At 41.9% G+C, this 10,137-nt stretch overlaps 1 protein-coding gene across 2 annotated transcripts; it reads right to left on the bottom strand.

Annotated features, from left to right (window-relative positions):
• Positions 1 to 142: 142 nt before the first annotated feature.
• On the bottom strand, positions 143 to 7,744 carry ddx4 (DEAD (Asp-Glu-Ala-Asp) box polypeptide 4). Of its 2 annotated transcripts, none has more exons than XM_030072026.1 (23): positions 7,620 to 7,744; positions 6,683 to 6,713; positions 6,489 to 6,564; positions 6,358 to 6,405; positions 5,380 to 5,442; positions 5,090 to 5,110; positions 4,944 to 4,997; positions 4,732 to 4,782; positions 4,594 to 4,617; positions 4,408 to 4,461; positions 4,110 to 4,145; positions 3,990 to 4,025; positions 3,866 to 3,907; positions 3,606 to 3,748; positions 3,152 to 3,304; positions 2,913 to 3,067; positions 2,624 to 2,753; positions 2,367 to 2,533; positions 2,093 to 2,238; positions 1,863 to 1,962; positions 1,510 to 1,780; positions 648 to 755; positions 143 to 562 (listed from the first exon to the last, which is right to left on the bottom strand). In XM_030072026.1, exons 2-23 carry the CDS (start codon positions 6,701 to 6,703, stop codon positions 482 to 484), a joined length of 1,980 nt encoding a protein of 659 aa, XP_029927886.1. In that variant the 5' UTR covers positions 6,704 to 6,713; positions 7,620 to 7,744; the 3' UTR covers positions 143 to 481. The 2 variants fall into 2 exon arrangements, with proteins under 2 accessions (XP_029927886.1, XP_029927895.1); XM_030072035.1 differs by lacking the exon at positions 7,620 to 7,744 and adding an exon at positions 7,361 to 7,591.
• Between the last annotated feature and the right edge of the window lie 2,393 nt (positions 7,745 to 10,137).

A 10,137-nucleotide genomic window follows, 5' to 3' on the forward strand; every position in this document is an offset into this window, starting at 1 on the left:
AGAAGCCACATCACTTCATCTCACCAAACTTCGACTGGGCCAGAGACCAGATGCAGCTTGTCTGTACAAAAACTGGGCCATAAACTGAGTTCAAGAGACTGTAAATGATCATGTACAAAAAGATGACAATGACACTCAAAAATACAGGATACATTCTGTGTTATTTATTTTAAAGGAGTTTGACAAACTCGAAACAAGAGTTTGAAAAAACACACTGATCTGTCAAACAGGTAAAGTCAACAGATAAACTATACTCCTTGTGAGTGAACAACTTGATTTAATAAAAAAACAAACAAAAAAAAACATTTACATGCAAGTGAATGATTAGTCAAACCACAACAAAACATTGTTTAATACTGAAAACATCATTTAATAATGAGTGGAATCAGCAAAGCGGGATACTTTCAGTCCCTGTTGTCACTGCAAACTAAATCTGAAAAGTAAAACTAAGTCAGTGCTGTGTGGGCGAGCTGATACTCGTCTATTCCCACTCTTCATCGTCGGCTGCAGTCTGAGCGGCCGGCTGGCTCGACACAGAGCTGTGGTCTTGGAAAGCGCCTCCCTGAGAACACAGGACACAAAATTAAGTCAAACTCAATTCTTCAAGGCTCAATTCTGCTCAAACCCAGCAGGTCAGGCTCAGTTACCTTCCGAGAATCCGTGGAGTTGAAGCCTTTCCTTGGCAGGTTGGACCCTGCGGAGCCACCGCCACTGAACGCAGACTCCTCCAGCCAAGAGGGCACCTCCTGCTGCGCCTGCATATCCCATTCAAATCAATGCAGACCATATCATATTATGTGCTTATTCCACGTGTCAGCTGAGTCTACAGGGTCCTCATTTTGCGATTTTACATAATGCCCCTTTAAAAGCATGTAGTGTGCAGCGTGTTCTCTCCTCCTTTTCTAACTGCTTGGAAAAGATCCCAGCGAACACAGTTACTGTTTGGAAAAAGGAGCTCAGTCACTTTTACTGCCAGGACATTTGAAATGAGACACTTTGGACTTTTTACTGCAGGAGATTTTTACTGCACTACTTCTACTTCAGTCACATACCAGCAGAGGAACAGTACTTCTACTGCAGTCACATACCAGCAGAGGAACAGTACTTCTACTGCAGTCACATACCAGCAGAGGAACAGTACTTCTACTGCAGTCACATACCAGCAGAGGAACAGTACTTCTACTTCTATTGCAGTCAGATACCAGCAGGGGAACAGTACTTCTACTTCTACTGCGGTCAGATACCAGCAGAGGAACAGTACTTCTACTGCAGTCAGATACCAGCAGAGGAACAGTACTTCTACTTCTACTTCTACTTCTACTGCAGTCAGATACCAGCAGAGGAACAGTACTTCTACTTCTACTGCAGTCAGATACTAGCAGAGGAGCAGTACTTCTACTTCTACTGCAGTAGCAGTGTGTGGGACTCTTTCCACCACTGCTGGAGACCATCAAGGCTGACATGACGTTAAGATGCCAAAGCTGACCTCTGATCAGTCAGGTCACCTACCCGAGAGAGGACTCTGACCAGGGAAGGAGCCAACTGGCTGTCTGCTTCCATGTCGTAGAAGGACACGGCTCTTCCGGTGTTCCCACAGCGGCCGGTTCTTCCGATGCGGTGGACGTATTCGTCGATGTTGTTGGGAAGGTCAAAGTTGATGACGTGCTGCACATCAGGGATATCCAGACCTCGAGCCGCGACAGAAGTGGCCACCAGAACGGGACATTTGCCCGAACGGAAATCTCCCAGCGCCTGCTCTCGCTCCCGCTGCTCGCGGTCGCTGCCAGAAAAACACACATCACATTCAGAGCATCTCTGCATGACAGCACACTGGAAACGAGGAAATCCAACGTGCCACTTACCCATGAATACTGGTGGTCGGAACCTTCTCTTGGCACAAGAACGTGGCGATGAAATCAGCGTTTCTCTTGGTCTCCACAAACACCATGGTGCGCTCAGTTCCTACGGACAGATATCATGTCAGATGATTATTTACTACTGAATCATCAATTTAAGTTTGCATAACATGAAAATTGAAATGCCATCAGTGTGACCATTAATTATGAGTGAAGCGGCGGCTGAGAAACATCACCGGTGGTCTTGAGGATGTCCAGGAGCTGCTCCCTCTTGGAGAACTTGCTGACCTGGACAAATTTCTGTTCCACATCAGTGCAGGCTCCGCCCACCACACCCACTGCCAGGAACAAATAGTCTGTCCTCAGGAAGTCAGCCGCCAACCTGGAAACACACACACACACACACACACACACACACACACACACACACACACACACACACACACACAGATATCAGGTGAGAGCAGTTCATATTGACTGAGATTTCAGGCAGGAGTTGCAAGTCCACACCTCTGGATCTCCTCAGGGAAGGTGGCACTGAACATCAGCGTCTGGCGCTCTTCTTTGGATGGCATGCCAGGGGAGCCCACCAGGCGGCGCATGTCAGGCTCAAAACCCATGTCCAACATGCGGTCGGCCTCATCCAGAACAAAGTAGCGCAGCTTACTCAAGCCGACCTGGAGGCAAGACGACACCAAATGTTTATTACAGTCAGGCCTTGATCCAAAGGCTGCACACGTGAGCGACGGCAGATTTCACAAGTTTACCTTTCCTCGTCCAATCACATCCAGCAGTCTCCCCGGCGTGCCACACAGCACATTGCAGCCCCTCTCCACTTCTCGGAGTTGGTGTCCAGTGCTGATGCCACCATAAACCACAACTGGACGTACACAGGTCCTAAAACATTAGACAAAACGAAGGATTAGATTATAGAATGGGAAAATGATTATTCAGCATTGTCATTTCTTGACTGTATTCACTGCTACTGCACATGAGCCTGAAAAGAAATCTCCCAGCTGATCACAAATCCAAGATCTGATGTGACTGTTAACACACCCAAATGAAAACTTTCTGGCCTCCATGTAGATCTGGTTGATCAGCTCCCTGGTCGGGGCCACAATGAGGGCCTCGGGCTCCTGCAGCTCACTGAAGCGGCTGGCTGCCACGCCGTCAGACATCAGCTTCTGCAGGATGGGCAGCAGGAAAGCAGCCTGGAGCGAGGAGAGGCATCAAAACATCAAAAGGACCAGAGGCAAACTTCAGGCTCACCGGTGGATTCTGTCGGTGTGGCTTACCGTTTTGCCGGATCCTGTCTGGGCACAGGCCATGATGTCTCTGCCAGCAGAGATGATCGGGATGCCGTGCTTCTGCACTGGGGTCGGCTTCACATAGCCAGACTTACTGACATTCTTATTGAGGGTTTCGCACAACGCTGCCTCTTCAAAAGTCTAAAGATGAACAAGTTTTTCACTGTTTTCTGAGCAACCATCCATCACACCATAACACATGAATATAAGAAGACTTTGTAGCCAGAAAACTGCCAGAAAACGGACTTTTACAGGGCATACAACAAGAAAAAAACTGAAAGCTGTCTGGTAGGAAATGTGCAAATTGTATTTAAACAGTCCTATGCCTGAAATAAGACGTGATGCTGGAGAACTCTGTATCCTGCTATGATCAGCTGCTACTTGCATGTAAACCTTCTGTAGCCCTGGCAGCTTGTGCGTGTAGGGTGTGTTGACAGTTTACCATGATGGCCTGCGGCGGGTTGCTGCCACTAACGTCCACCATGATGTCATCGTACTTGTCAAAGTTAATGCCCGACTCATAATGCGCAAAGATGGAGTCTTCATCCTCAGGGAGGGGCGGGGGAACATAGGTCACCCTCGGCTCTGGGGTTGAGAAAACACAACATGACAGTGTGGGAAAGACAGACGATAAGCACACAACCGAACCCGGTCCTGCTGCAGAAACAGAGCACATCCACAACCAACAGTTCATTTACTCACTATTATCACCATCATCTGCAACCTGACCGTCCCCTGCAGAACCTGCAATCAGACACAGAAAACAATCACATCTGTGGCGCCTTTCAAATTCACTGAATGCTGGTTGATAAGAGAATATCAGAACCTTTAGCGAAGACATCCTCATCTTTTGTGCGGTAACCTGCAGTAACAAACGAGGAGACGCTGGGTAACCAACATCAACCAACACGTCAATGTGACACTTCGAGTATGACGGCCTATTTACCTCCACCAAAGTCTCCTCTTCCACCCGCTGCTCCACCTTTAACAGGTCAGGACTCATTAGTGACGAGCACTTTACACTTCAAATCAACCTGTTCCACTTACTGAGTACTGGATTACTTACATAGGAAATTAAAAACTTCAAGCACAAAGTTTACATCTGACTCAAATGATCAGGTTTACTGGGTAGCAGAATCTAAGAATGTATAAGAATGACTTGATGTTTCCAACATAACACAATTTCAAATTAATTTTCCAGAGAATATTCTGTCCAATATAATAATAATTGATTAAGAAAATACCTCGGGAGAAACCTCCCCTGCCACCTCTCCCTCCACGACCTCGTCCACTAAATCCTGTTGAGAAGAAATCAGTGACCAGGATGCAAACATACACACAGATTAAAAGCATTCATACAGTCAAGTATAAAAAAAAAACAAAAAAAAAAACAGGCATGTTTTTTCAGTTTATATGACATGATTGCTTACCATTTTCATACCCTCCATCTGCTCCTGCAAAATCAATAATTTCATTAAAAAGCCATCAGTAGTACTCATCAAAACACTAACACACCAAACAAACATCCAATCATTCCTATTGTCTCAACGAACACTGGAAAACATTACCATTTGATTCACCATCATCATCATCTCCGCTGCCAAATCCTTTGCCGCGTCCTGGTGGAATAAACAGTCGTGTCACAAAACAAAAAACTGATTCCAAGAAAATCAAAGCATTCAATTAATTCAGAGAATAAACCTGAATATGAAGAGCAGCTCTTTGTGAATAACATGCATTATCTGAGTGTGGTTCATCACAGTTCATAGCCTCTACACACCTCTGCCTCCTCTTCCTCTGAACCCTCCTCTTCCTCTTGAACTCTTCCAGCCTTCTGCAGAGCAACAAGTCAGAGGATCAACCAGGATTCACTTTCTGCATCCTGATACAACTGGAAATAAAAAATAAGAGGCTGCCAGCACTCACCATTCCCATTCTCATCGTCTCCTGTGAAGCACAAATCAAAGCATCAATACAAGGTTGTGTTTACTGCTCGACTTCAGCCTGTTGCTTCCCATCTGATTTCTGATGTAGTGAACCGCTTTACTACATTCATTTAAACAAAGTGAGATCTGTAGCCCACTGGGTGTTAAACTATAACTTCAATCAAAATGTTGGCATTGTGTTATAATTAAAGTGTGATATCACACTGGAGCTGGAGTGTGCGACCCATTTTGTCTATTGTTTATAACTTCAAACATGAGCTGCATGAGCACCTGAAATAAATGCACTTTTAAATCCTCCTCCTCCTCCTCTCCCTCTGCCTCGACCTCCACGACCTGCAACAAGTAAGAATAAGAAATTGCCTCATGGTAACAAATAAATTTTTACAGAATCACAGATGGGCCAGATGCAGAAAACAATATACAAATAAATTTGACCTCATTTTTGTTCATATCCATCGATTTCAAGGATTCACCAATGTTTTCTTATTTTTGCATTTCTCTGATTATGAAATTTCTGCCTTCATCAAGCGGCACAAAACAACAGAGGAGCACAGCGTCTCGCTTCGCCCGACAGTTTTGGAGAGGAGCAGGAAGCCCCGGTGGCAGCCTCTGCAGGAGCCACACACACCTGATGTGTGGCTGCGGCAGGATTTTGGCATCAAAATATAAGGTCTTAGTAATTGATTGAAGAAGTATCACTCCATATGGCACATTCACAGCACTATTATTGCCTGGGGAAAAAAAAACTGATCCAGCATCAGGAATCATGTACAGATCACCAATAGATTCTCTCCATCAATACACTTCTATTTTATAGTCATATTTTATATTTTGTTCACTGTTTAATTAAAATTTTGCACAAAGGTTCCAAATAAAAGGAGAACAATAATCAAATATGATTAAGTGCCTTTAATTTGTCATTTATATAATTCAAAAAGTAGAAAGATGCGCCTCTTCATTTGATGATTTTACATAAACTATTCATGTAATTTACTGAAAATGTGTTATATTGTGATATGAGATTTAAGTCATATCACACAGCCCTGCTAATAAATGCTCGGACACACGCCTCCAGTTTACCAACATGTGGGATTCATCATCCAGCACACCTGGATAAGAGCGGATTTGGGTCGCTAAGGTCAGGTACATCTAGAGTTAATTTCTTTTTTTTTTTCCTCTGGAAGAAAATGAAATGAGAATGCGGCTGCATCTGGTCCAAACACCCGTCCTTCACACACACGCGCTCACCCCATCCAGAGTCACCGTTTTCAGCATTCCAGGACCTTTCTTGACCGCCTAAAGACAGAAACAGGTGATCAGTTACACTCCATTTCATCTAGACAACAAAAAACTGCAATCACACCAGCACAACCCCTTACCTCCATTGCTAAACAACTTCTCAGGTCCGTCACAGCTCGCAGGCTGGGTGCTTAGTGCAACAGGAGTGCTAGTTTCCTGCAAACATGGGTAAATTCAAAAATATGACCCTTTCCACCATCAAAGTCACAACTACAATGTTAAGCCTGAATATTATTTCTGTTCCATTTTGTTTCATATGAATTAATTAATTTACCTCTTCATCCCACTCATCCATGCTTCACTTTCTGCAAAGAGAAGGCTCAAGTCATTCACACGCCTGCTCCACCACCCATACACAGTACACTGAGGTAATAACACAGGTTTATTTTATCAACATTAATTACCAACTGATGGATCATATCATGCTGAAAGGCAGTTTGAGATAATCTCATTAACATTTTTGAAGGCAAGTACATGAGGTACACAGGTTACATACACTTTTTATTGGAAAAGTTGCTATAAAAGCACTTAAGTTTAAAATTAATATAAAAGTAAGTTAAAATGAACAAATATTGAAATAGAGGGAAAGAAAAACTAATTGGAGTACACTTGAAAATGTAGACAATTTTCTTTCTCTTTTTTTTTGTAATTTGTGAATTCTGAATGTTCTCCTGGGATTATCAGTTGAAACACCTGTGCTCTTTCAATGGATTTAAGCGTTTTTTTTTTTTTCCCTGGAGGTCTATGGACGAGTTTGTTTGGTTTGGTTATTTATTTGTCAAGACTTACTGGTTAAATTAATAAGTTACTTTTGGACCTATTAGCTGACTAACCTATGATGTGTAAAAGTTAGGGTTAGCTTAATTAGGCTAGGTGGCTAGCTTAGCCAGCGAGTCCCGCCATGTGCCGCACCAGAAGGTAAAGGTGTGTCTTCACTGTTTAATGACCTTACCTCGCTTTTAACAGCGACAAACGCCGTTTTTAAAAAAGAATACACCTCAAATAAAGTGAGTTTTGTACAGAACGGCTGCCAACTAACGTTAATTAACGCTGGCTAAGGCGAAGCTAAATTTAGCGGTTAAATTCGGGGCTCCGGGCTTTAGCTAGCTCGCGACATCAGCAGCGATATAACGTCGGTTAAATTCAAATTAACGACTTTTTTCACTTCGGAGCTTTTGGTTAAATTTATAGATAGATAATAATAGCCTTACTTTTTCGGTGCCTTTCACTCGAAGGTTTTCCACCTTATGTAGCTGCTCTCCGGATGCCACACCGCACACCGTGATAATCCGAGTTTGCGCCCCGCCTACTGGGCACACCCACCGGGACTCGGCGCCGCAGCCTCACCGGTCGGAGGGCTGTCAATCACGGAGCCGACACCAACCACCTGCCGCAGCTCCCTTTTCCAGGTGCACTTTTTTTTTTTTACTATTTTATTGCAGGTTTTCATATCATCTGTAATTGCTTTCATCAATTATATCATTCATCCTGCTACATTTCTACATTTTTACAATGCACTTACAAAACATCACAAAAATAGGAAAAAAAAAAAAAGACAAAATAAAGAGTACTACATGGAAATGACAACTACAAGTGCTAGACAAACAGCAGCAATACACAAGAAAAAAAAAAGAAAAAATAAATAAATAAAAAAAGGGGGGGGGGGGGGGGGGGGATTGGGGAGTTATAATCTTGCAGTACTCTTGGTTTTACAGTTTTGCTGTTTTACTGATCCACTCCTATTCCCATGTCCCATTTACTCCAGTTTCTTTAGAATTCCTCTTCTCTATTTCTCAATTTATAAGTTATTCTTTCCATCTCCTTGATCTCTTCAATTGTTTTTTCCCAAGACTTAACAGATGGTGGTTTCATGTTTAGCCAGTTTCGTGTTATTTGTTTTAATGCTGCTATTCGTATTATTGAGTACAGATATATATCTCCTTCCTTCTTAATTTCTCCTGGGATGAGGCCTAATAGGATATTTGACGGCTGTAATGGTTTCTTTAAATCATATATGCTTATAATTCTCCTCTGAATTACACCCCAAAATTCTTTCAACACTGGGCAGAAATAAAAAATATGTGCATTTTTCCAGGTGCACTTGAAGACGTAACGTTGGAGTGCAAAAAGACATACAGTATTTCAAAATTAGTAGGTTGTAGTGTTGATTAGGACTACCGGTACATTAACTAACATTAACTGCTAAGATTAATTTGCTGTGTTATGGTTGTGGCGGCTGGGACGCACCTGTTCTGAGGCAGGGTTGTCCAGCTATTTCTGAAAATAAGACAAGGCTTGTAAACCCAAGTCAGGCCATTTATATTATTCAGGACTCTTTTCATTGCTGACTAAGTTTAAAAAAAAAAAAAAAAAAAAAAAAAAAAAGAGAGAGAGAGAGAGAGAGAGTCTTAGAGAAGAGTCTGCAGGTTTTCATTACAACAAATACTGACAACAGGTGGTTTCAGCATTTAGTTCACTTTCATCCACACAGGAGGAAGAGGAGGCACTAGTCATCTAAAGAGAGTGGTGTATTTTTTTTTTTAGTTGGAATAAAACATTTTACACTCTTTGCCCTCCATCCCTGGCACTTGGTTCTCCATCCCTGGCGCAGACATGAGTTGTGCAGAGTATACTGTTCAAATGGCTGTTTCATGATATTGTGATAATGATGACTTGTCTTGATCTACAGGTCTAGAAAGACATGGACGACTGGGAGGAAGTGGTAAGTGAATCTACAATTGGTTAAGTGTATTAGAAATTAATCAGACACTAATAAGCAGGGTAAACTTTGGTCAGTTGCTCAAATTCACAAGAGAAGAATTACGAGAGAAATATAAAAATGTGCCTTAGATGTATGTAAAAAAAAAAAAAAAGAAGTGTGTGCATTAATCCTACTTGTGCATTAATTATAATTGTAAAAAAGTGTGCATTATGTCTAAATATGTGCATTATTCCCACAAAATATTACAACAGTAAATACAGAAATAAGAAATTAAGCATATGTTAAAAAACAGTGTACCTATATACACAGGCATATCGCACTAATGAGTTGTTGTCAAGTCCCACGGGTAGAAATAATTACAAACTAATATAGTTTAACGTTAATATACCGTACATGTTTGAATGCTGTTTGTCATGCCACAGAGGCTCCAACAAAGGGATGATCTTGCTAAGAGAAATTGCAGTTCATTATAAACTAATTGAATGAATTAATTAATCAGTAGTTTATTTTCGGGCCACATTATAAGGAATGATACTTAACACTTTGTGTGAATATACATTACAAACAACAAATTTCCCACATCAGTGACCGAAAAAAGGAAGAGGCTGGAGCCCCAGGGTGTATTTTTGCCTATCCTAGAGTACCAGCATCACAACAGAAAGAAATATGAAAGAAACTTTACTCTAAATTACAATCCTTAATTATTTTACACTTTTGAAACTCAACAGAGAGCTACACAATCTCAACTCATCACTGAGGCCGTTCCATAATTGAACTCCCAAAAGTGAAACAGATCTGTATTTTACATTTGTTCTCACTTTACATGTTTCAAAAATATATAACCCTCTTAAATTATAATGCCCTTCTCTTAATTTAAACAGCTGTTGAATACCAACAGGTATTCGAGAAAGCATTTCCAGTGTTAATTGTCAAAAGACTGGCCAACATGAGAAGAAGTGACGCCACCTTCCAAAGATGGGGTCAAAGTCTCCTTAAACTTCTGCAGC

This window comes from Myripristis murdjan, chromosome 2 (genome assembly GCF_902150065.1).
Source record: "Myripristis murdjan chromosome 2, fMyrMur1.1, whole genome shotgun sequence".
Classification (NCBI taxonomy): domain Eukaryota; kingdom Metazoa; phylum Chordata; class Actinopteri; order Holocentriformes; family Holocentridae; genus Myripristis; species Myripristis murdjan.